General features: G+C 35.5%; 1 protein-coding gene across 4 annotated transcripts in view; it reads left to right on the plus strand.

Moving 5' to 3' along the window:
- The window catches only part of PHF3 (PHD finger protein 3), a 115,644-nt gene that overhangs the window by 62,079 nt on the left and 26,640 nt on the right, over nt 1–26,925 (plus strand). For all 4 annotated transcript variants that reach the window (XM_069070708.1, XM_069070710.1, XM_069070711.1 and 1 more), the window contains 3 exons: nt 4,778–4,961; nt 10,059–10,209; nt 10,285–10,441. In XM_069070708.1, coding sequence (XP_068926809.1) covers nt 4,778–4,961; nt 10,059–10,209; nt 10,285–10,441 — 492 coding nt within the window. The remainder of the gene's footprint in view (nt 1–4,777; nt 4,962–10,058; nt 10,210–10,284; nt 10,442–26,925) is intronic.

A 26,925-nucleotide genomic window follows, 5' to 3' on the forward strand; every position in this document is an offset into this window, starting at 1 on the left:
TAAAATTCTCATTAATCCTTATATTTAGCTACTGTTAGAATTTTGGTTTAGATAAGAATTATTAGAATGAGAATTCACTCTAAATTTGGACACTTTGATGGGCATTTTGAGGTTTCTTTTTAAACAAAGTCTTTTATCTGGAGTTTCGCTTATATTGATGAAGCTAATTGTGAGAAAACTGTCAAAGCAGATCAGCAACTCTGATGTTAAATTTATAGTTTTTTTTTTTAATTCCCTGAATAGCTTAAAGGTAATAACCAATATAATATTAGACAGTCAATATATAATGGGTGGGAACTGAATCCAGGTCTTCCTTCCCCTCATTAGCTTACTTTTTAAGTTACTACTGGTCTTCTTTCATGTGAAAGATGTAATTATTACTTTTTTATCTCTGGTTTTGTATATTTATTTAGTTTACAAAAAAAGTAGTTTTCATTGACAGATATTTCTTATCTAAGTTAGCTTTATTTTTCTTAAACTGAGGATTTCCCTTCTCAGTCTATTAAAATTCTGTATTTTATTCAGAACTTAGCTCCAACATGAAACATTTCTAATGATCTCCTCCATTTTCCCTTTTGAATTTGTTGAGAACTTAAGTTTATATTTGACCCCACATCATCACCTAGTTTCTTTGCTAAAGTTGTTTTTAGGTTTTGTTCCTGTGTTGTATGGGCAGCTAGGTGGTACGTGGATAGGGCACTGGGCTTGGATCTAGGAAGACTTTTCTTCCTGAGTTCAAATTTGGCCTCAGACACTTATTAGATTAGCTGTGTGACCTTTGCAAGTCACTTAGCTGTTTGCCTCAGTTTTGTCATCTGTAAAATGAGCTGGAGATGGAAATGGCAAAGCACTCTAATACCTTTACTTGAGAAAACCTTAAATGGGGTCATGAAGAATCATATACTATATTTCCCCTCTAAATCTCACATTCTTCTAGGGAAATAATTGGTTTTGTTTTGGGGATATAACAGATCCCTTAGTCTCTCCCTTCCCTTCCCCCTCAAATTCCCCCTCTCTCCTTTTCCTCTTTTCCCTCTCCCTTACCTAGGCTACATCTTAAGAATACTTTTTCTTCATCATATAGACCCTCCTGGGAATTTACCTTTTATGATTATTTTGAAATTCTGAAATTTTCTTTGATGTTTGTTTTATTTACCTTTTGTCCTCATATCAGTTATTTCTGAAACATTCTCCTTCCCCCTACCCAAACTTTTAATTGAGAAATTAACCAGTTAAGAAAAAAAATGACCCTATGTGACAACATGCACTACATTTTTTCCTAGTCATTCAGTCAATAAGTATTTATTAAGTACTTACTATATGCCATACACTGTATGAATAGTTCCCTGCTTCTCTGCACTGAGAAGACATTTTTCATTATTCTTCAAATCTTTTTTTTTCATGAATTTAGCTTCCCTTTAGCTATCTCATTTTTGTAGTCTTTGCATGTGTTTTTTTTTTTGGCGGGGAGATGTCTGCTTTCATATAAATCTTATCATTTTTCTCTTGTTCCTAATTAGACAATAATCTTCCATTGAATTAATGTAATCTCTTTAACTATTTGCTAGTTGATGGACAGCCAAGTTTGTTTCTACTTTTTTGTTACCAAAAGGAGTGCTGTTAAAAATAGTGTATCTTAAACCTTTATTTCTGGCTTTGACTTTGATAGTTTACCCACTATTGGATTGGCTTTGTCAAATAGGATGTATGTGAAAATAGTACCTATTTTTTGACTGTTTAAGTAGAAAATTATTTTTGTTTATACATATGCGTACATATATGTGTGTGTGTATGTATATGTGTGTATTTCCCTTTACATCTTAAATAAACTTTTTGCTGGTGATATTTGAAGCAAAATTTTTCCCCAGTTAGTAGTTTCTCTTTTTATTCTACCTTCGTTGATTTGATTTGTGCACAAGTTTTATAACTGATACTGTCTTTATCTTATATTCTTTGGCTACTTTTCTTTTTATCCATAGTTGTGGAAAGTATATCCATTTTCTAATAAAGTAATTCTTGTTGGATATCTAATTTGAGCTTATTGTGTAATTTTTTAAGGATCACAAAAAGTTAGTGTGAAAGGGGCTTCAGAACAACAGGCATTGTTGGTGAGGCTCTGAGCTGTGTAACCATTCTAGCTATTTGAAATTTTTTAAGAAAAGTGACCTAATTGGGGGTGCCTAGGTGGCGCAGTTAGTAAAGCGTCGGCCCCGAAGTCAGGAGGACCCGAGTTTGGGTCTGGCCTCAGACACTTAATACCCACACAAAAAAAATAGCCCTGTAACCTTGGGCAAGTTACTTAACCGTAATTGCCCTCCAAAAGGCAAAAAAGAAAAAAAAAGAAAAGAAAGAAAATGACTTAATTTCTACCAATATGTGCTCCAGTTTTTTCAGTAGCTATTTTTAAAAAGGGAGTCCTTCCTCCATTAATTTTTGGTCTTGGATTTATCAAATAACCAAGCTGTTTCCGACTGCCTATTTTTCTTGTTTTCTAGTATGTCTTTCTGATTTACCTTTAAAAAAAAATAGACTAGAGCTAGTTTCGGTGACTACTGTATATTTTATAGTATCATTTATGGTCTGGTTATGCTATGTACCCTTCCTTTGTGTTTTTCTTACTGCATCCATATCCATTGAAGTTCTTAGATCTTTTATTCTCTCAAATGAATTTTGTTACTGTTTTGTCTTAGTGATTTTAGCTTAATTTCAAATCAAATGTATGAGTGGTTTGTTTTGTTTTGCTTGATCACTTGTATCTCCTATAGAATTGGGAAGACTGTGATACTAGTGCCTTTACTCTTTTTGGTCCCCTATAACTGGTACATTGTTTTGTCTAAAGTAGAGGCTTAACAAATCCTTATTGAACATGATGGATTTCCCACCTGATTATGATTTTTTTTAAAGACAATTCTTTTTTTCCTCCAATTAATAGTCATTTATTTTCTCTTCCTCCTCACTTCCTTCTCCCATTGAAATTTTTTTAACTTTGTAACCAATATGGATAATCAAGGAAAACAATCTGACTTTACCCATGCCCAAAAATGTATGACTCATTCTGCATATTATGTCTATCAGCTCTTAAGCAGATAGGAAACATGAGTCATAATCGGTCCTCTGGAATTGATCAGAGTTCTTGAGTCTCCTAGAATAATTTGTCTTTACATGTTATTGTAGAAATTGTTCTCTTGGTGTTGTTCACTTCACTCTTCATACAAGTTTTTATGTAAGACTTCTCAATTTTCAGGGCGGCCAGGTGGCTCAGTGAGTAAGAGCACTGGCCCCAGAGTCGGGAAACCTGGGATCAAATCTGGGCCCAGATACTTAGCACCACACCCAGAAATAACTGGCTGTGTAACCTTGAACAAGTTACTTAACCCCAATTGCTTTAAAAAAAAAAAGACTTCTCAATTTTCTGTGAAGCCATCCTTTTCATCATTTCTTACGACTCGGAAATGTTCCATTACATTCACATAATCTAATCTGTTCAGCCATTCCTCAATTTATGGCTGTCCTTTTAATTTCTAGTTCCTTGCCATTATAAAAATTTGTTTTTGTTGTTATTTGTTTCAGTAGTATCTGACTCTTCGTGACCCCATTTGGGGTTTTCTTGGCCAAGATATTGGAGTAGTTTGTCATTTCCTTCTCTAGCTCGTTTTATTTTCTTTATTTTATTTTTTTTTTTTACAGATGAGACTTTTGCAAACAGGGTTAAGTGACTTGCCTTGGGTCAGATAGCTAGTATCTATTTAATATTTCAACTCAGGAAGATGAATCGTCTTGACTCCAGGCTTGGTATTCTAGCTACTGTGCCACCTAGCTGGTGTTATTAGATGTTTAAAAAAAAAAACAACTTTTTAAACTGATGAGTCTGTTTCCTCTATCTCTGATCTTTGTGGATTATAGATCTATGAGAGATATTGCTGAATCAGAGGGTATGCAGAGTCTGATGACTTTGGAGATATAGTTTCAAATTGCTTTTCAGGATTGCTAGACCAGTTCATAGCTCCCTGCATAGTTATTCTTTTTTCAATTGTGTAAAACCTGATAGCTGGTTTTGGGTGAGGTGAAGAAGAAACAAGAAATTTTGCAAAATCTAATTATGGACAAATGAGAGCTGACTGTATTTTTTTTTTAAGCAGTTGGGGTTAAGTAACTTGCTCAAGGTTACATGGCCAGTTATTTCTGGGTGTGGTGCTAAGTATTTGAGCCCGGATTGGATCCCCAGGTCATCCTGATACTGAAGCCGGTGCTCTTACTTGCTGAGCCACCTGGCCACCCCTAAGCAATTGGGGTTAAGTAACTTGCTCAAGGTTACACGGCCAGGTGTTTCTGGGTGGGTGCTAAGTGTCTGAGCCTGGATTCGATCCCCCGGTCATCCTGACACTGGAGCCTGTGCTACCTGGCTGCCCCTACGTGAACTTTTTTTTGAAGACTTGTTATCTTAAAATAGTATTACACTTTAAAATTTTTTCACAAATTATTGATTTACAATTGGCTCTACTTTTAGATATGAATTTTTCCTTTTTTCTCTTTTGGCTCAAGCTGTGATCTTATTGGCATATGGGGAACTCCTTTTGAGGAAATTTCCTTTTAACAATGCAGATCTTCCTTCTCTGTGGCTCTGTCGTCTTAGAGACTTGCCTTGTCAGAGGTGGTCCTTGAAAGTTGGACTTCCTAATTCCAAGATCCTTTGTCAGTCCATTATGTTATGATGCCCTCAGTTTGGTTTTCATTGTATGGAATCAAATTAATTGAATTAAACATTTTTTTTTTTCAGGAATCTGGGGATGGTAAAAATTCATCAGAATATAAAGATTCTGAGATTAAAAAATGGCAGCTGGCTCCTCTTCGAAAGACGGGACAAACAATTTTACCCCGGAGATCCTCAGAAGAGAAAAATGAAAAAATTACAAAAGAGTCTACAACTGTTTTTTGCACAGGTGAAAAGACTACAAAATCAGGTATGGAATTTGACAGAATTTTCCACTCTATTTATGTTTCATGGCATATGCTACTGCCTAAGAATTGTTTTCAAAATGTCTTAAAAATGTTTAGATGTATTTCCATTACAAGAAATGTATTTCTCCAGCAGTTATGGTAGAAATCTCATTTGTTTTTAAATAAGATTTTCTGAAGGTCTAACTCATGATTTACTTATCTTTAAATAATAGTATAGTTAAGGAAATGTGATACTCCTTTAAGTGCCTTGTCTCAAGATTTGTTCTGTTCCAGTCAGTAAACAAACATTTATTAATTGCTTTTTATGTGCTAGATGCTTCAGATATAAAGATAAAAGTTAAGCAGTTCTTGCCCTGAAAAGAGGCTGTATCTTATTAGGGTAGGCATATGCATATATTGCAGAGATTCTTTTTTATTTATTATTGCTATTTTTTAAATTTTTTCTTCAGTTACATGTAGAAACAGTTTTTAATATTTGTTTTTTAAAATTTGAGTTCCAAATTCTTTTCCATTCTTCCCCACCCCCTTCACTGAGAAGGCAAGCTTTGATACAGGTTTATATGTGTAGACGTGCAAAACATTTCCATAATAGTCATGTTGTGAAAGAAAACAGACAAAAAAAATAAAGAAAGCAAAAACCTTAAGCTTCAATCTGTATTCAGACACCATTAGTTCTTTCTCTTGGGATGGACAGCATTTTTCTTCAGAAGTCCTTCAGAGTTGTCTTGGATCATTGTATTGATGAAAATAGCTAAGTCGTTCACAGTTGATCATCTTACAGTATTGCTGTTACTTTGTATGCAGTACACATTTCATGTTGCATCAGCTCATGTAAATCTTTCCAGGTATCTCTGAGATTATCCTGCTCATCATTTCTTATAGTACAATAGCATTTCATCATAGTCACATACCACAATTTATTTGGTAATTCCCCAGTTGTTGGGCATCCCCTCAATTTCCAATTCCTTGCCCCCCAAAACGAGTACTTTCGTACATATAGATCCTTTTCCCTTTTGTTTTTTTTTTTTCTTTTGGAATACAGATTTAGTAGTAATATTGCTAAGTTAAAGGGTATGCATGGTTTTATGGCCATTTAGGTATGGTTCTAAACTACAGAAGGATTGAACCATTTCACAGCTCTGCCAACAGTGCATTAATGTCTCATTTTTCCCACATCCTTTCTAACATTTGTCATATTCCTTTTTTCCCTGTTAGTGAATCTAATAGGTATGAGGTAGTGCCCCAGAATTATTTTAATTTGCATTTCTCCAGTCAGTAGTAGTAAGAGCATTTTTCCATATGGATATAAATAGCTTTGATTACTTCACCTGAAAATTGTTCATATCTTTTGATCATTTATCGATCGGGGAATGGCTCTTATTTTTATAAATTTGACTCACTTCTCTATGTTTGAGAAATGAGGCCTTTATCAGAGAAACGTGCTTCAAAAATTTTTTTCACAGTTATTATTGCTAATGGTATTTCCCTCCATCTTATCCCTATTCTGTTCTATCTCTTCTTTCATCCTGTTCCTCCTCAAAAGTGTTTTGTTTCTGACTACCCTTTCCCCCAATCTGCCCTCTCTTCTCTGATCCTTCCCTGTTCTCTTATCCCTTTCCCCTCCTACTTTCCTATAGGATAAGATAAATTTCTATATCAAAGTGAGCGTGTCTGTTATTTTTGAGCCAGTTCTGATGAGATAAAGGGTTCACTGACTCCTCCTTACCTCTCCCTTCTTCCCCTCCACTGTAAGAGCTTTTTCTTGCCTTTTTTATGTGAGGCAGTTTACCCCATTCAGCCTTTCTCTGTCCCCCAGTACATTCCTCTCTTACCCTGTAATTTTATTTAAAAAATTTTTTTGATATCCATTTGTATTTGACTAACATCTGTGCCTGTAAAGCCACACACAAGCAACTTTCTGGAGGGCAGCTGCTGTGAACAGCTTTCAAGGTTCTGATTACATAGTATAGTAAACTATTTATTCAATAACAAATCAGAGGAAAACATTCACAGAAAATCAAGGTAGAACATTCACAATGTTACAGCTTAGCACAGAAAATCAAAATATAGCATTCATCATGTCACAACTCAACAATTTATTACTAAAATGGCCACATAGTTTTCACCATAGTGGTCACATAGTTTTGAACAAAGTACAATCATTTAGTCAATCACTTAGCAACTCAGTCACACAGAAAATCAAGGTAGAACATTCACAGTTTTACAACTTATCACAGAAAATCAAAATATAGCATTCATCATGTCACAACTCAACAGTTTATTACTAAAATGGCCACATAGTTTTCACCACAGTGGTCACATAGTTTTGAACAAAGTACAATCATTTAGTCAATCACTTAGCAACTCAGTCATTGAATCATAAAGTACAAAAAGGTCAAAGTCTTCCACCCATGGAGCACATTGAGTTACAAATCAGTCACTACTTAGTACCCTCTTAAGGGGTAGTAGGAAATACACAGACCATCCACCCCTTTGTCACAAGTAAATCATGATCTTCTTAGTCAGTACACAGTATCCAAGTAAAGTCTAATTTCAATTTGACTTGAGGCTGGCTCTCAGCTTCCATGGTCCCAGCTCCAACTGTCAACCTGGATTCACAGACAGGCAGCTCCCAGTTCCTTGTCTAGCTCCTTGTTCAGTTCTTCCAGTTCCTGTTCCATATTGAAGTTCACAGTGTCCAGTCCACCTCGAGTCCTTCACAGTTCCTGTTTCTGGGAAGACAAAGCTTAACAGAGCCACAATGATATTCATGCACATTGCTAGCACCATTATCAATTCACTATCTGCCTGTGAAATCAACACAGGACCCACACACAAGGTTCAAGAGGTCAGCACAAATCATCAGTAAAGTTCTAGAACCTCCAAAACCCTCCTCCAGGACTTCTGTAAACATACAACCAGAAAATCTTCTTTCAGGGCTTCCAGGAAGGTCCCAGGGCTTCTGTACAAAGTATCACAAACAAACATCAACACAGAGCAGACAGAGTGCCAGGATACCACAAGTTTTCTCCTTCTTGACTCTGCCACTGCAAGAGTCCTCTTTTCAGTTCTTCTTTCTCTAGCCTGGAAATTCTCCTTATATGTGATCATTAGTTCCTCTCCTCCCTTTTGCAGTAATTCATGAGTTCTGGGGTTCACAAGTTGTGGGATTCACACATTCTGTTTTTTTTTTTTATAAGCTATCAGGGTTAAGTAACTTGCTCAAGGTTACACGGCCAGTTATTTCTGGTATGGTGCTAAGTGTCTGAGCCCGGGATTCGATCTCCAGGTCATCCCGACACTGGAGCTGGTGTTCTTACTCACTGAGCCACCTGGCCGCCCCTAACATACATTCTTTTATCTTAACAGACTTGATAGAAGGCTCAAAAGAAACTTGAACTGAAACGAGGTGTTAATTGAATAGCTAAAACAATGCGTGAACTACTTCTGTGCTTGCCATTACAGTGCCCTCTGTGTATATTTACTTCTTCTATCTCCCCTAATAGTGAGATAGTTCCTATGAGTTACAAACGTCTTCCCATGGAGGAATGCAAACAATTTAACCTTATTAAGTCCCTAATGATTCCCTTTCTTGTTTACCTTTTTATACTTGAGTCTTGTATTTGCAAGTCAGATTTTCAGTTCAGTTTTTTTTTTTCATCAAGAATGCTTGAAAGTCCTCTGTATTTTGTTGAATGTTCATTTTTTCCCCTGATTTATGAGGAAAAGCCATTCTTCAATTGATAGAAAGAGGCAGTTTGCAGAAGAAAGCAAAAAGCTATCAATAATCATATAAAAACTCTAAGTCACTAATAATTAGAGAAATGCAGACTAAAACAACTCTGAGGTACCACCTCACACCACACTTAGAAGATTAAGATGACCAAAAAAAGTGAATGACAAATAGAGGAAAGCAGGTACACTGTTGGTGGAACTGAATTAGTCTAGCTATTCTGAAAAGCAACTTTGCCCCAAAGAGATCAAAGAAGGAGGAAAAAGACCTTTCTTTACAAAAATATTTATAATAGCTCTTTTTGTAGTGGGAAAGAATTAGAAACTGAGGAAATTCTCATCAGTTTGGGAATGACTGAACAAGATATAGTAGATGAATATTATTTTTCCATAAGTAGTAAAAGGGAGAATGGTTTCAGAAAAACCTGAGAAGATTTGTATGAACTAATGCAAAGTATACAGAGCAAAAGTAGGAATACAGTATATGTGATAACAGCAGTATTGTAAGGTTTATTAACTTTGAGAAAAGGAAAATAGGAACTCTGGTCAATTCAGTGACCAATCACTGTTCCAAAGAATTCATGGATAATACATGTTATCCATCTCCAGGTAGAAGAGCAGAGCATTAGCTGATGTACTCTAAGTGCAAATTGAAACATATTTTCTTAGACATAGCTAATGGGAATTTTGCCATGACTATCCATATTTGTAAGGATTTTGTTTTTCTTGTTTTCTTAGTGGGTGGAGAGGGGGAGAAGAGAGGAATAAAATTTAGAAATTAAAAGAGAATAATTTAAAAGTCACTATTAATAGTGCCCACTGTATATCTATTTGGAATTAAGCCTCAGGAAAAGTTTTGTGCTCAGGTAAGACTAATAATGACTGTTCTGGCCATAAGCAACCACTTAGACTCTAGGCCTCAGTTTTCTCATCTGTAAAATAAGGTTATACTTGATGGTTTCCAAATCATGACTCTAGTTTTCAGGTGAATTAATAAATATTGATAGTTAGAAATCAGATACTTTTTTGCTATTAGGTTTATTAATATACTGGTGCAGAAGATAAGATGAAGGGAAAAGAAACTTTAAAAAGCAGCTATTTATTTAGCCTGTATTCAAGAATGTATTTTCTAAATTACTTTTATTTGATTCATTTATATTCCTTAATTTATGAAAATAATTATCTGGAAGGGAGAATGTACAAAGTTTTTAGAAGGAAAGAGACTATGTTTCAGACTTTTTATTTTCAGTAATTTGACAGTTTTTTTTTTTAAACAATCACATGAACTCTTTAATATGTTAATTTTCCTTACAGAACTTTACATAGACTTTATTTTTAAGTAAATTCTTCACTTTATTTCAATTAAGGTATACATGAAAAGCAGGAGTTAAAAAAGAAGAAAACTGAGAAAGCAGGATTGCCTAATGTGCACACACCCCCAACTCCTACTTCCAAACCTTCTGCAGACCAGATCAGACAAAGTGTCAAACACTCTCTCAAAGACATTCTCATGAAAAGGTAATATAATCATGATAGCATTGTAAAAGAAAAGAATCTTTGGTTAATTAAAAAAAAATTTGTTGTTGTTTTAAGACTTACAGATTCAAATTTGAAGATCCCAGAGGAGCGAGCTTCCAAAGTTGCAACAAAAATTGAAAAGGAACTTTTCTCTTTTTTTCGGGATACCGATGCCAAATATAAGAACAAATATAGAAGTTTGATGTTCAATTTGAAAGATCCTAAAAACAATGTAAGTAAATTCAATTAATTTGTCCAAAAGTGAACTTTTTGCCAGTTCAGAACCTAAGATGTGCTTCGAGTTGAAATAAATATGTAGGAACATTCTTGTAATATTGTACTTGGCCATCCATGTTGTGGAAACATGTTATAAATTCAGATCACATTATATTGTGGTCTTTTAGGTAGTTTTAAGTTTTAAGACAGACCTGTCATACTGAATTCTCTAATATCTTGTAGATGTAACTAAAATGGATTCCTTTTTCTTATGTTCTCCTTGAAAAAACAAAATGCTTTATTCAAGCATTTTCAGCACACTCCTCACACCACAGCAAGTTCTGTATTAAGTAGGAAATGACTGAGAAATAAAAGCAAATGTATTTCCATAGAAATCACCCTTAAAAATATGAAATTGTTGTTAATTATGACGTTTAAACAAATACTTTATTCAGTATTTTATTAATGTATAAAATATTCTATTATGTAGAATGAGTTGCAAAGAGATATACTAGAAACTGGTCATAGAAAATTCCCTCACTCTTAAAAAGCACTGAGGGAACACATAAGATTTTTAAATGTTATTGTTGCTGATTCATATGGGTTTGGTTTTTTTTTTTTTGACAAGCATTCTTTCCTTTAGCAGCTAATTACTTAGCTGTCCTTGACATTATAATTCTATGCTTGTACTGGAGATGGTTTTTAATAGGGTTTTAAAAATTTATCCCATTTAAAAAATTGTTTTTAAATTGTGCTTCAAATGAAGATGCTACATGTTGCCTAATTCCTAGCTTTAGAAAATGTTCAAGTTTTGTGTGTGTGTGTATTTTAAATGAGGGAGAACTGTATAGTACCTTTTATTTCCCCTTGGTTTTCAGCATCTATGTCTTACATTCTTCTTTGTCTAAATAATATGTTATGTAGTAGAATGAGCACTAAATTAGAAAAGTGGAAATTCACATTCTACTTGTGTATCCTTTGACAAGTCTATTAAGGACATAGTAATCTTAAAATGCAGGTGAGGGAGCTCTAAAAACTACATTTATACCTAAATTATCACAGTAATTTCTTTCGCTTATTTTTCAACAGTTTCTCAATTCAACAATTATTTATTATATACCTTCTGTGTGCAAAGAAATCAGATACATGAGTTTGATTTAAAACAGATTAAGACTTTTTTGGAATGGCAAAATAACAGAAGAGGTCAGAATGAAAATGTGAAGTATTCCAGTTTGGCTATTGTATAAGAGAAAGCTATAGAGATAGATTGGAATTATATAGTAGCAGGTCTTAATAGTAGAGGGCCATTTTCAGTTTATTCTTTGGTTAACAATAGAAAACCTCTGAAGGTTTTTGAGTTAAAGAATGATGTGATCATAGTAATGGGAGCTTTTTTGGACAGTGATATGAAGAGGCAGTTGGGGGGGTATATATACAGAGGTGTCAAACATGCATTTCACCAGATTAAAATGTAATTGGGAAATATTTAACAAAATAAAATTCAGTAGAACATAATGTAAAAATGTGATTTAAAAATCTGTATACAACTGGGATACTTTTATATCATTTAGGTTAGGAGTCCTCATATCTTTTTGAGTTTTATTCCATTGGTGTAGTGGATGAGAGTGCTGGACATGGACTTAGGAAGACTTGAGTTCAAATCCTGCCTGAGCCACTTAATTGCTGTGTGTACCTGGGCAGAATAACTTACCCTGTCTGACCTTTTTTTCCTTATCTGTTAAATGGGGATAATACTTGCCTTTGACGGTTGTATGAGATAACATGTAAAGTGCAACCTTAATGTGATGTAAAAATGTTAACTTATTACTGTTGCTATTGATAAGAATGGAAGAAGGTTATTATAGTAGTCTGTGCAAGAAAAGATGAGAGCCTGTCTAGAAAGATACCATATATATGTAAGAGATACTACTGAAGTAAAAGTGATAGATTTGACAGTTGATTAATGCAATTGAAATGAAGATAGGAGAATTAAAAAAGATTCTTAAGACTGGGGCAGTCAGGTGACACATTGGATAGAGCACTGGGCTTGGAAGCAGGAAGACTTAGCTTCCTGAGTTCAAATCTGGCCTCAGATACTTTGTAGCTGTGTGACCCTGGTGTCAACTGGATTGGAACTGGTCTCCAACCTGTGGGTGTTCAGGGCTGAACAAAGCAGGCTAGAGATAGGAGAGTCAAATAGAGGTTTAATTTCAAAGTGAGGAAAACAGGTTTGCAAACTGAAGTCCCTCTGGAAAGGAGAACTCGTGACAGGGGCGGGGCTTTTTATACATGAAAACATGAGACCCAACACTGTCTCTTGAGTAAACAATTACCAGGGTTGGCATTTCTACAATACAGGTCTTCTTGGGTCCTGTGGGAACAGTCCCCAAGTTATTAGAATCACTGAGCTTGTGATTGTCTCATGTCCTAAAGGTCATTGAGCATTGTAATTGTTCAGAACCAGAGTTAGTGTGGCAGGAACAGGAGTGCAGTACTTGGTTTGGTTCACTTAGTGGTTATAAGGACAGGGATTGTTAGAATATCAGATGTGATTAATTACTTTCTTTTGTAGCCAGTTTGCTGTAGCTCCAGCTGTCAGACCAGGATCCTTTGGGAAATAGGTCTAAATAGTTAAAATCATAAATTCTAATTCTGGGGGTTTGCTGTGGCTGATATCATCCAGAGGATGAACACGCAAAGGGTTGTTGTTATGCCAAGCTCAGGGCACAACCTGCTTGCTGGGCCTTAGTTGGAAAAGAGGTATCTTCCTAATATCTTGACACTGGGCAAGTCACTTAATCCTGTTTGCCTCAGGTTCCTCATCTGTAAAATGAGTTAGAGAAGGAAATGGCAAACCACTCTGGTATCTTTGCCAAGAAAACCCAAAATGAAAATCTTGAAGAATTGGACGCTACTGAACAACAACTTAAGAGTGAGCCTAGGAAAATGGTAGTACTGTTAACAGGAATTGATTAAGTTACTTGGGGGGAAAGCAGCTTTGGGAATAGGTGATGAGTTTAGTTTATTATCTTCCTCTTTGGTTCTTAAGGAATGGAGAAGATGGTCTGTGTCTGATTCCTTCCATTAACATGTGGTAACGCTTAAGTTACCTTTTATCTGAAGGTTTAGTTGAGGCTAGAGCCCTTGCCACATATAGGTAAAAGATCTACAGTACTGATAGGTCAGTGGGTCATAGATTTAAAACAGGAAGGAACCTTAGAGATCAATGAGTCCAACACACTCATAATTTATCAGATGAGGAAACTGAGGTGATTCCTGGTGAAAGAGTGATCAGTTTTTCCTCAATAGAGAGAGCTTGACAAGAGACATCGTGAGGTCATTTTGAGAACTCTTAAGGGTGAAAATGGAAAGAAAATCAAAACCAGATGAAAAATGGGGATAAAAGTTTTGTCAGTATTAACAAAATCTTACAAAATCTTTCCCATCAGAGCAAAACTACCACATTAATACTCTTAACCTCACAGTTCTCCATGAGCTTCATGATGAAATAAGAATGGCATTAATGATAACAAAGATTGAAAGAACAGTTTGACTAGACAGAGTATACAGTTTATGCTTTTGTGAACATGAGAGGTTTCTTTTCAAGATAAAGAGGAGAAGGACAGATACTTGGAGACAGATGTAATTATTGGGGACAGATTCTGATGTAATTATTAACCCAAAAAAGGCTATTGAGAAAATTAAAACTGCCAACTTATATACCTGTTTTCCTTCTTAAAACTGCCAACTTATATACCTGTTTTCCTTCCTCTGTGAAGTCTTTGAGCATGAGGAAAACATGTATCAAAGGCACACTTGACTAAGGTATGAGAACAGGTAGACCCTTGTAATGATATTTTCACAGTAGACTATGCAACTTTATGGTTACATAACTGACCGAGAATATAGAGATTCCAAGATCTCATTGGCTTTGTGGCCTAAAAAAAGGCATCATTTTGATAGGGCAAAAGGCTGCCTCATAAAGTCTCCTCCAGCAAGATATCTATACATATGTAAAAATCATTCAAGGTTCATTGAAGTACCTGACAATAGAGAGAAAATAGAATGTCCCTTCAATTTTTAATCTCAAGCAAGGCATATAATAGAGATGTGTATTCCTCAAAAATGTTTTGCCACAGAGGGTGGATCCAGGGTGCCATAATAAAGGCAAGGACTCCCCTGAGCTCTCCCAAATTCCTCTCCAAACAACTTTAAAATAATGCCTTAAAATGAATGCAGGAACTGCCAAACCAGCAGAAGGATGGTTTGAAACAGTTTTCCAGGTCAAGGCAACTTAGAAGGTTGATAGAAAAAGTCTATGTCAATGGGTGAGAGTAGAACACAGTCCAGCACAGGCAGCACCTTGAAAAACCATCATAGACCTTGGGATCGGGTGGCAGTGACTTATGGAACCCTCAGCCCACAGATGTTAAAGGGGCTGGGCAACTGGTTAGAAGGAAATTATAGGGGTGACTTTCCTAGCCCCAATTTCAGAACTTTGTCACATTGCCCATACAGGGTTTGGGGTCACAGTCCTAGGGCAGAAAAGAGTACTTATGGTTGCTCACAAACCATAGTACAATCCAGGAGAGTAGTAAACATACTTCTCCTTTGATCATATTAACTTGAAAGAATTAAAAAACTTACAGGTCCTGAGAATTAGCTCTGAAATCAGCAGCACAAAAAACCTGAAGCTTGGGACAGTGCCCCCCCTCCCCCCCCCCCCACACACACACACTATAGGAGCAGAGCCAACTTTAACATAAAGTTGACAGTTAAGCAGTAGGCTGGAAAAATGAGTAAACAGCAGCAAAAACAGCTTAAACATAGGAAGTTATTATGGTGACAGGGACGTTTCAAAATACAAATTCAAAAGCAGAAAATATAAAAATTTGAGACATGTGATGTCTCAAAGAAAAATGTGAATTGATCTGAGGCCACAAAAGATTACCTAGAAGAGCTCAAAATGTATTTTTAAACTCAAGAAGGTAAAAGAAAAATTGGGGAAGAAATGAGAATGATGCAAGAGAATCATGAAGAAAGAAGTGCAAAATTCACTTAAGTAATGACTCCTTTACAAGTAGAATTGGCCAAATAGAAGAGGGAGGTATAAAAGCTCACTGAAGAAAATAATTAAAAAGCAGAACTGGACAACTGGAAACTAATGACTCCACGAGATAGCAAGAAATAATAAAACAACTGAAAAAATTGAAGAAAATGTGAAATATCATTGGAAAAACAACTGACTGATCTGGAAACAGATCCAGGAGAGATTTTTCAGATTACCTGAAAACCATGATTAAGAAAAGGAAAAAAGAAAAACCTAGACATCATATTTCAAGAAATTATTAAGGAAAACTGCACTGATATTCTAGAATCAGAGGATTAAATTAGAAATTGGAAAGAAACCACTGATCACCTCCTGAAAGAGATCAAAAAGAATATTATAACCAAATTCTAGAGTTCCCAGGTCAAGGGAATAATACTGCAAATAGCCAGGAAGAAAAAGTTCAGCTGTTGTGGAGCCATAGTCATGATAACACAAGATTTAGCTGCTTTTACATGGAACAATGAGAGGACTTGTAATGTGATGTTCCAAAGAGCAAAGTAGTAATAAGGATTACAATCAAGAATCACCTATCTGATGAAACTGAGTATAATTCTTCAAGGGAAAATGGATATTTAATGAAATAGAAGCCTTTCAAGCATTCCTGATCAGAGGACCAGAAGTGAACAGAAAATTTGATTTTCAAATACAAGACTCAAACGTAAAAAGGTAAACAGGAAAGAGAAATTATAAGAGATTCAATAAGGTTAAACATTTTACAATCCTTCATGGGAAGATGATACTTATAACTCCTAAGAGCCTTTTTTAGGTCAGTTAGCAGTATACATAGACAGAGGGCAAACAGATGTGAGTTAATTATGATGGGATAATTTCCAAAAATGAACAATGAGGGGTTAGAATGGAATTCACTGGAAGAAGTTGAAAGGGAGAGGTAGAATAGGATAAATTATTTCCCATAAAGGAGAAGAGAAATTATTTTAACAGTGAAGGGGAAGATGAAGGTGTGGCAAGCAATGCTTGAATTTTACTCTCATCGTAATTGGCTAAAAGGAAATAATGTACACACTCATTTGGCTCTAGAAATCTGTCTTGCCCTGCAGGGAAATAGGGGAGGCAGTGGTCAGAAGCAAAATGTTTTTCAGGAGGAACAGGATGAAAGGAGAGAGTGAGGGGGAGGGAGGGAGAAAGAGTAATCATGAATGTGAATGGGATGGATTTACCCATAAAATAAAAGCAGATCATATAGTCAATTAAAAAAACAATATTCCTACAATATGTTGTTTACAAGAAAACACATTTGAAATAGATACAAACAGATAAAGGTAAGGAGCTGGAGCAGATTCCATTATGCTTCAGCTGCAAAGCAAAAACAAAAATAGATCTAATTAAGAGAAAATCAAGGAAACTACATCTTGCTAAAAGGTACCATAGATAATGAAGTAATTTTAATACTAAACATGCAACAAGTGTTATATCATTCAAATTTTAAAAGGAAAAGTTAAATAAGTTTTTGGAGGAAATGGTAAAACTATACTAGTGGGGTGTAATGCCAAGCAAAGGCAACTTCCCAAGGTTCAAAATACCAGCATAGGTGCTCTCCATTTTATTCAGTGACAAATTAAGAACAGATAGAATCAACATATAGCATAATTCAAAATACAGCATTTACCAAGTGTGATTTAATCAAGTACTGCTCCACCCCTGGATGTTGGATTCATTGAATCAATCACAAAGTCCCTCTTCTAAATACTGCTCCACCCCTAGGCTGTACATTCATTTAGTCCATCACAAAGCCCCTGTTCTCAAATGGAGATTAGTTTCCAATCATAAGTAAAGTACATTCATTTGTTCAATCACAGAGCATAAAAAGGTCAAGAGTTCCCCACCTTTGGATCACAATTGAATCTACCCCAGAGTTGCAACAAGCTTAAGCACAGCATTTAATACCCAAATGGAGGTCTTTTCTTCATCTTGACCAGAGGCAAGTTCTCAGCAATCTTTGTTCCTGGGGAGACAAAGCTTAGCAAGGCCACAAGATACATTGCCAGTGTCTTCATTAATTCATTCTCTGTCTGCAGAACAGTCCTAGGACCCCTGAAGACATTAGCAAAACCCTCTTCCAGGATTTCTGTAAACATACAACAAGAAAATCCTTCTTCAGGGCTTCGGAACCAACAGAAAGGTTCCCAGACCCCTGCAACAATAGGACTGTCCTTCACCAGTGGACAGAATTCACTCTCTGTCTGCAGAACAGTCTCAGGAGCTCTGAACCAGCAAGGTTCCAACACTTCTGCAACAACAGGATTTCTTTCACCAGTGGACAGATCTGGCAAAACAACATCAAAACAGACAAAGTACCAGCATAACAGCCATGTCTCCTCAGTCCTTGGCAGCTCTCAAAAGTCCTGGGCAATTCAAAGTGGCCCTCAGCAATCCTCTTGGTCTCTCTCTGCCTCCAAAGGTGCTGCTTCCAAAAAGTTCTTCTGCCTCTCTCTTTTCTTGTGTCTCTCTAAATTTACGTCACCAGCTCCTTCCAGTTCAGCCCTCTTTTCACGTCACCAAGTCCATCCCACAAGTAGGATTCACAAGCTCTGGGTTTTAACACAATCAAACCAAAAACCAAGCTAATACAGGGGGAGCTTTAAATACCAGTACTATTACATGGGGGAACCACAACTTTCTTCTCTTAGGAACAAATACATCTAACCAAAAAATAAACAAGAAAGAAATTAAGGAGATGAGTAGAATTATAGAAAAGTTAGGTATGATAAATCTCTGGAGAAAATTGAGTGGGAATAGAAAGGATTATATCTTTTTCTCAGTGATAGATTACATATACACAAAATCTGACCATGTCTTAGGGAAATAGCAGATGAATGAAGTGGGCATGAAACTAAAAAAGAAAAAGAACAAAATAAGAATTCCCAGTTAAATATCAAATTGGAAATCCTGAAAATCAAAACAGATTAATAAAATTCAACGTAAGATAAACCATTGAGCTAATTAAGAAATAGAGTGGCTGGTTTTATTTTTTCAAAAAGAACAAAACAGACAAATCATTGGTTTAATTTGATTTAAAGAAAAAAGAATGAGATTGCCAATATGAACAATGAAAAAGATGAATTCATTACCTGTGAAAGTGAAATTAAAGCAATTAGGAGCTATTATATGCCAGTCTAACAATCTAAGTGAAGTAGATTAATTTTTGTTCAGTTGTTTCAGTCATATCTTACTCTTTGTGAGTCCATTTGGGGTTTTCTTGGCAAAGATACTTGAGTGGTTTGTCATTTCCTTCTCTAGTTCATTTTACAGATGAGGAGACTAAGTCAAATACGATTAAGTGACTTGGCCAGGGTCACACAGCTAGGAAGTGTCTGAGACCAAATTTGAATTCAAGAAGATGAGTCTTCTTGATTTCAAGCCACCACTGTATCCACTGTACCACCTAGCTGTCTCATGCCAAACTGCTCAGAATAACAAAAGAAATAAAATATTTAACCCATCTCAGACAAATTGAATTAGCCATTAGTGAGCTTCCAAAGAAAAAAATCTCCAGGACCAGATGGATTCACAAATGAAGCCTACCAAACATTTAAAAAAAAAAACTTAATTCCAACTATTTGAAAACTATTAACTATAAACTACTTGGAAAAATAAAGAATCCTACAAATTACTTTTATGCCACAAATATGGTACTGATATCTAAACCATGAAGAAAACTATAGAGCAGTTTACCTTAAAAAAAAAAAAACACTAGAAAGCATATGACTAAAGGGAGCTTTCCATAAAATGATACATAATATCTGTCTACAAGCATCAACAAGCATTATCTGCAGTAGGCATAGGCTAGAGGCCTTCCCAGTAAGATCAAAGGTGAAGGAGCCCTTTATCACCACTCTTACTCAATGTTATATTATAAATGCTAGCTCTAGCAATAAGAGAAAGAAATTAGAATAGGTAATGAGGAAACAAAACTCACTCTTTGCAGATGATAAGATGATATACTTAAAGAATCACCTAAAAAATTAGTTGAAATGATGAACTTCAGCAGAGTTGCAGGATGTAAACCCTACCTCCCCACCACAAGTCATCAGCATTTTTTTATATGACAGAGTCCATCAGAAAGAGATAGAAAAAGAAATTCCTTTTAGAATAACCAGACAGCATAAAATGGTTGGGAGTCTATCTGCCAAGATAAAACCAGGAACTGTATGAACGCGATTACAAAACATTTTTCACACAAATAAAGTCAGATCTAAACAATTGGAAAAACATTTATTGCTCATGAAAAGATCAAGCCAATATAATAGTAATGACAGTTCTATCTAAATCTGCTTATTCAGTGCCATACCAAACTACCAAAAATTACAGAGCTAGAAAAAATCATAGCAAAATTCATCTGAAAAACAAAAGGTCAAGAATAGCAAAGGAACCAGTGGGAAAAAAGTGAAGGATGGCCTATCATTGCCATATCTCAGACTTTATGACAAAGCAGTAATCATCAAAACAATGTGGTACTGGCTAAGAAATAGAGTGGTGATATTACCTAATTTAATTTACCTATTTAGTATTATACCAATAAATCTACCAGAAAATTATTTTACAGAGCTAAAAAAATAGTAACAAAATTCATCTGGAAGAAAAAAAAGTCCAGAATATCTAGGGAACTAATGAAAAGAAATGGTAGAGAAGGTGGTCTAGCCATACCAGATTTTAAACTGTATTATAAAGCAGCAGTTATCAAAACTACTTGGTACTGACCGAGGAATGGAGTGGTGGATCAGTGAAATAAATTAGGTACATGAGACACAGCAGTCAGTGACAGTAGTGATTTATTGTTTGACGAACCCTAGCTTCTGGAATAAGAATTCACTATTTGACAAAAACTGCTGGGGAAACTGGAAAATAGTATGGCAGAAACTGGGCATAGACCAATATCTTACACTATATACCAAAATAAAATCTAAATTGGTGCATGATCTAGATATAAAGGCTGAGACTGTAAGCAATCTGGGAGAGCAAGGAATAGTTTACCTGTCAGATTTATGGAGAAGGAAGGAATATATGACCAAAGAAGAGATAGAAAGCATTATGAAATACAAAATGGATAATTTTGGTTACATTAAATTGAAAAGTTTTTCTACAAGTAAAGTTAACCAAGATTAGGAGAGAAGCGGAAAACTGGGAAAGAATTTTTTTAAAGCATAATTTCTAATGCTTTATTAGCTTCTGATTTACATCATTCGTTTCCGCCAGATTTTGAGTTACAAATTTTCTCCCCATTTTTCCCCTACCCACCGCCCCAAAATAGCAGGCCCACAGGATATCTCCTGCTCCAATCTGCTCTCTCCCATATTTTCTCCCATAACCCTTTCGACTTTTCCAGTGGATCTCTATGCCTCAGTGCCTGTATATCTTATTTCCCAATTACATGTAAGATGGTATTAATAATAGTTTATATATATACATATATATTTGAATATTTGATTTTAAAACTTTCAATTCTAGATTCATTCCCTTCCTTCCTTGTCACCCACTCTTACTGGGAAGATAAGCAGTTCAGTATAGGTTGTACATGTGTGGCTAATGCAAAACAATAACATAGTAGATATATTGTAAAAGACTGACTATATTTCCCTCCCTCCTATCTGGGAAAGAATTTTTACAACCATTGTCTCTGATAAAGATTGCATTTCTAAAATACACAGAGAATTGAGTCAAATCTATAAGAAGACAAGTCATTCTCCAGTTGATAAATGGTCAAAGGATATGAACAGGCAGTTTTCAGAGGAAGAAATTAAAGATTATCTATAAACATATGAAAAAATGCTCTAAATTGCTATTAATCAGAGAAATGCAAATCAAAACAACTCTGAGGTACCACATCAGATTGGCTAAGATGACAAAACAGGAAAACGATAAATGCTGGAGAGGATGTATAAAAATTGGAACGCTGATGCATTGTTGGTGGAGTTGTGAACTGATCCAACCATTCTGGAGAGCAATTTGGAACTATGCTCAAAGGGCTATAAAAAAGCGCATACCATTTGACCCAGCAATACCAATTCTAGGGCTGTATCTTAAGGAAATCATACAAGTGGGAAGAAGACCTGTTTGCACAAAAACATTTATAGCAGCTCTTTTTGTGGTAGCAAAGAATTGGAAATCAAGGGGATGCCATCAGTTGGGGAATGGCTAGACAAGTTGTGGTATATGAAAGTAATGGAATACTATTGTGCTATAAGAAATGAGGAGCAGATGGACTTCATAATAACCTGGAGAGACTTACATAAACTGATGCTGAGTGAGAAGAGCAGAACCAGGAGAACTTTGTACATAATTACAGACACATCATATGTGTGATGACTAACTCTGATAAGACTGGGCTCCTCTCAGCAATGCAAGGTTATAAGACAACTCCAAAAGACTCATGATGGAAAGGATATCCACATCCAGAGAAGAAAACTATGGAGTTTGAATGCAGATTGAAGCAAACTACTTGCTCTCTCTTTTGTGTTTAGTTTTGTTTCATACCTTCCTTCTCATTCACTTCATTGGTTATAATTCTTCTTTACAACCTAACTAATGCTTAATGTGAAGGTATTTGTAGAGCCTGTATCTGATTGCATGCTTTGGGCCGGGGAGTGGGGTGGGGGGGAAGAGAAGAGTGAATGGTAGAAAATTTGGAAATCAAAGGATTGTGGAACTGAATGTTGTAAACTAAAAGTAGATAAACAGATTTAATAAAATAAAACTTAATAATCCTACAATATGCTGTTTACAAGAAACAGAGGGATACACACAGGGTAAAGGTAAAAGGCTGGAGTAAAATATATCATGCCTCAGCTAAAGTAAAAAAAGCTGGGGTAGCAATCCTTATCTCAGATAAAGCAAAAGTAAAAATTGATCTAATTAAAAGAGATAAGGAAGGAAACTATATCTTGCTAAAAGGTGCCATCAAGAATGAAGCAATATCATTACTTAACATATATGCACCAAGTGGTATATAGCATCTAAATTCCTAGAGGAGAAGGTAAGGGAATTAGAGGAAGAAATGAATAGCAAAACTATACTAGTGGGGGACCTTAAACTCTCCCTCTCTGAACTTGGTAAATCCAACCTCAAAATAAACAAGAAAGAAGTTAAGGAGGTGAATAGAATTTTAGAGAGGGTAGGTATGGTCTCTGGAGAAAACTGAATGGGGATAGATAAAAAGAAATATACCTTCTTAGCGGTACATGGCACATACACAAAAATTGACCATGTACTAGGACATAAAAACCTCACAGAAAGACAGAAATATCAAATGCATCCTTCTCAGATCATGATGCAGTAAAAATCATATGCAGAAAGACAGACTAAAAACTAATTGGAAACTAAACAATTTAATCCTAAAGAATGAGTGGGTCAAACAAGAAATCATAGAAGCAATCAGTAACTTCATTCAAGAGAATGATAATAATGAAACAACATACCAAAATTTGTGGGATGCAGCAAAGGCAGTTCTTAGGGGAAGTTTTATATCCCTGAGTACATACATGAATAAATTAGAGAAAAGGGAGGTCAGTGAATTGGACATACAATTGAAAAACCTAGAAAAAGAACATATTGAAAATCCACAATTAAATACTAAATTAAGAATAATGAAAACCAAAGGAGAGATTAATAAAATTGAAATTAAGAAAACTATTGAATTAATAAATAAAACTAAGAGCTGGTTTTATGAAAAAACCCATAAAATTGATAGACCCTTAGCCAATACGATTAAAAAAAGAAAGAACAAAACCAAATTATGAGTATCAAAAATGAAAAGGGTAAAATCTACCTCCAATTAAAAGGAAATTATAACAACAAGAATTATTTTGCCAAATTATATGCACATAAATTTGACAATCTTAGTGAAATAAATAAATATTTACAAAAATGTAAATTGCCCAGATTAACTGAAGAGGGAGTAAATTACTTAATCCCATCTCAGAAAACGAAGTTGAACAAGCCATCAGTGAACTCCCTAGGAAAAATTCTCCAGGGCCAGATGGATTCACTAGTGAATTCTATCAAACATTTAAAGAACAATTGATTCCAATACTCTACAAACTATTTGGGAAAATTAGTGAAGAAGGAGCCCTACCAATTTCTTTTTATGACACAAAAATGGTACTTATACCTAAATCAGGAAGAGATAAAACAGAAAAAGTTACAGGCCAATTTCCCTCATGAATATAGAATCAAAAATTTTAAATAAAATATTAGCAAAAAGACTACAGCAACTTATCACAAGAATAATACTCTTTGATCAGGTAGGATTCATTCTAGGAAGGCAAGGATGGTTTAATATTAGGAAAACCAGTATAAGTGATCATATCGACAAATAAAACTAGCAGAAACCACATGATTATCTCAATAGATGCAGAAAAAAAGGCTTTTGACAAAGTACAATATCCATTCCTATTAAAAACACTGGAAAGTATAGGAATTAATGGAGCTTTCCTTAAAATAAGTAGCATCTATTTAAAGCCATCAGCAAGTATTATATGTAATGGGAATAAGCTAGAAGCATTTCTAATAAGGTCAGGGGTTAAACAAGGGTGTCCACTATCACCCCTCTTGTTCAGTCTGGTACTTGAAATGTTTACAGTAGCAATTAGAGAAGAAAGAGAAATCAAAGGAATCAAATTAGGCAAAGAAGAGATCAAGTTATCGCTCTTTGCGGATGATATACTTAGAGGATCCTAAAGAGTCAAGTAAAAAACTACTTGAGACAATAAATAAATTTGGCAAAGTAGCAGGATATAAAATAAACTCACATAAATCATCATCATTCCTGTATATTTCTAATGAAATCAAACAGCAAAAGATAGAAATCCCATTTAAAGTTACTGTAGACATTATAAAATATTTGGGAATCTACCTGCCAAAACAAACCCAGAACCTATATGAACACAGCTACAAAATACTTTCCACACAAAGTCAGATCTAACTAAGTAGAAAAACATCAATTGCTCATGGCTGGGTCGAACTAATGTAATAAAAATGACAATTTTATATAAATTAAATTACATATTTAGTGCCATACCAATAAATTTACCAAAAAAAATTATAGACCTAGAAAAAATCGTAATAACATTCATTTGGAAGAATAAAAGGTCCAGGTTATCAAGGGTATTAATGAAAAGAAATGCTAGAGAAGGTGGCCTAGCTATAACAGATTTTAATCTGTAGTATAAAGCAGCAGTCATCAAAACTACTTGATACTGGCTGAGGAATAGAGCAGTGGATCAATGGAATAGATTGGGTACATGAGACTCAGCAGTCAATGACTATAATAATCTACTCTTTGATAAACCTAAAGACCCCAGTTTTTGAGATAAGAACTCGCTATTTAACATAAACTGCTGGGAAAACTGGAATATAGTATTTCAGAAACTGGGCATAAACCATTATCTAACACCATATTCCAAAATTAAGCCTAAGTGGGTGTGTGATCTAGGTATAAAGGATGATACTGCAAGCAATCTGGGAAAGCAAGGAATAGTTTACCTGTCCAGATTTATGGAGAGGGGAAGATTTCATGACCAAAGATGAATTAAAGAGCATTATAAAATATAAAATAGATAACTTTGGTTACATGAAACTGAAAAGCTTCTGTACAAACGAAGCCAATGTAACCAAGATTAAGAGGAAAGTGGGAAATTGGGAAAGAATTTTTACAACCAATGTCGATGATAAAAGGCCTCGTTTCTAAAATATACAGAGAATTGAGTCAAATCTATAAGAATACAAGTCATTCCCCAATTGATAAATGGTCAAAGGATATGAACAGACAGTTCTCAGACGAAGAAATTAAAGATATCTATAAGCACATGAAGAAATGCTCTAAAATCACTATTGGTTAGAGAAATTCAAATCAAAACAACTCTGAGGTACCACATCTCACCAGTCAGATTGGCTAAGATGACAGAACAGGAAAATGATAAATGCTGGGGACGATGTGGAAAAATTTGAACACTAATACATTGCTGGTGGAGTTGTGAACTGATCCAACCATTCTGGAGAGCAAGCTGGAACTATGCCCAAAGGGCTATAAGTAATTTCATATCCTTTGACCCAGCAATACCACTTCTAGGGTTGTATCCCAAAGAGATCATAGAAGCGGGAGGAAGACCCATATGTACAAAAATATTTATACCACCTCTTTTTGTGGTGGCAAAGAATTGGAAATTAAGGGGATACCCATCAAAATGGCTAAATAAGTTATGGTATATGAATGTAATGGAATACTTTTGCTCCATAAGAAACCAAGAGCAGATGGACTTCGTATCTACCTGGACAGGCTTATATGAGCTGATGCTGAATGAGAAGAGCAGAACCAGGAAAAATTTGTACACAATTACAGATAGAACGTATATGTGACGACCAGCTTTGATAGACCAGACTCTTCAGAAATGCAGGACTACAAGTAAACTCCAAAAGACTCATGATGGAGAGAGATGTCTACATTCAGAGAAAGAACAGAGTTTGAATGCAGATTGAAACAAATTACCTGCTCTCTCTCTTGTTTGGTTTGTTTTCCTCTTTTCCATTGTTCATTCCATCCATTACAATCCATCTTTTCAACCTGACCAATGTCTAATGTGAAAGTATCTGCAGATCCTATACCTGATTGTATGCTGCCATGGGGGGGGGGTGTAGCAGCAAGCACCCCAAGCGTCCTCAGGGTTTGCTGTCAACATAGGTTCTTGGATCTGCTTTGATAAAGGAAAGCAACTCAAAATGGATTAACAAGCTTACTTTAATCAGTCAGACATATATCATTTACCTTGTTCAGGGGGAAAAGGTCAGCACCCCGAACTTCAAAGTATACAGGCAGAATTATCAAGACAGAAACAGATCAAGTAGACAGCTTTCCAAACTGTCCAGCCATTACATCCATACCCAATCAACATCTGGGTTTTAACATCTGGGTTTTTCAAAGCCGAGGGGGGCTCTGGACAACGGCATCCCAGAATCCATATCAAATCACAGAACACTTCTCAAAGTGAGCCCCCAAAACAAAGCCTCACATCAGGGCTTATATAGCCTTCTCCTGGCTGAGAGAATGTAACAACCTTATTTACCCATTGGCCAATCAAAAAGTATCTACTGAAAAAACAAGCCTCCCACCCCAGGCTTCAGGTGAACTTTAGCCTAGGGGCAGGGAAGATCTTTCAAATTTGCATTCCCATTACATTCAGCCCCAAGATCTTTCATGCCCACAGCATAGACAATTTTATTTTTGAATTAGCACTAAACATCTCTTAGGTCACATTTTCAAGGTACAGAACTAAAGTTACCAAAGTGGCCACTGGCCCTTAAACAAACACAAAGTACATAGATAGCATTATCACTTCAGTTCAAAACAAGAGTTCAAATAAAATTCTCTGGGGGGGGGG

Source organism: Petaurus breviceps, unplaced genomic scaffold (genome assembly GCF_028583685.1).
Source record: "Petaurus breviceps papuanus isolate PSGF00001 unplaced genomic scaffold, PetGlider_PUasm1.0 90822, whole genome shotgun sequence".
Lineage (NCBI taxonomy): Eukaryota > Metazoa > Chordata > Mammalia > Diprotodontia > Petauridae > Petaurus > Petaurus breviceps.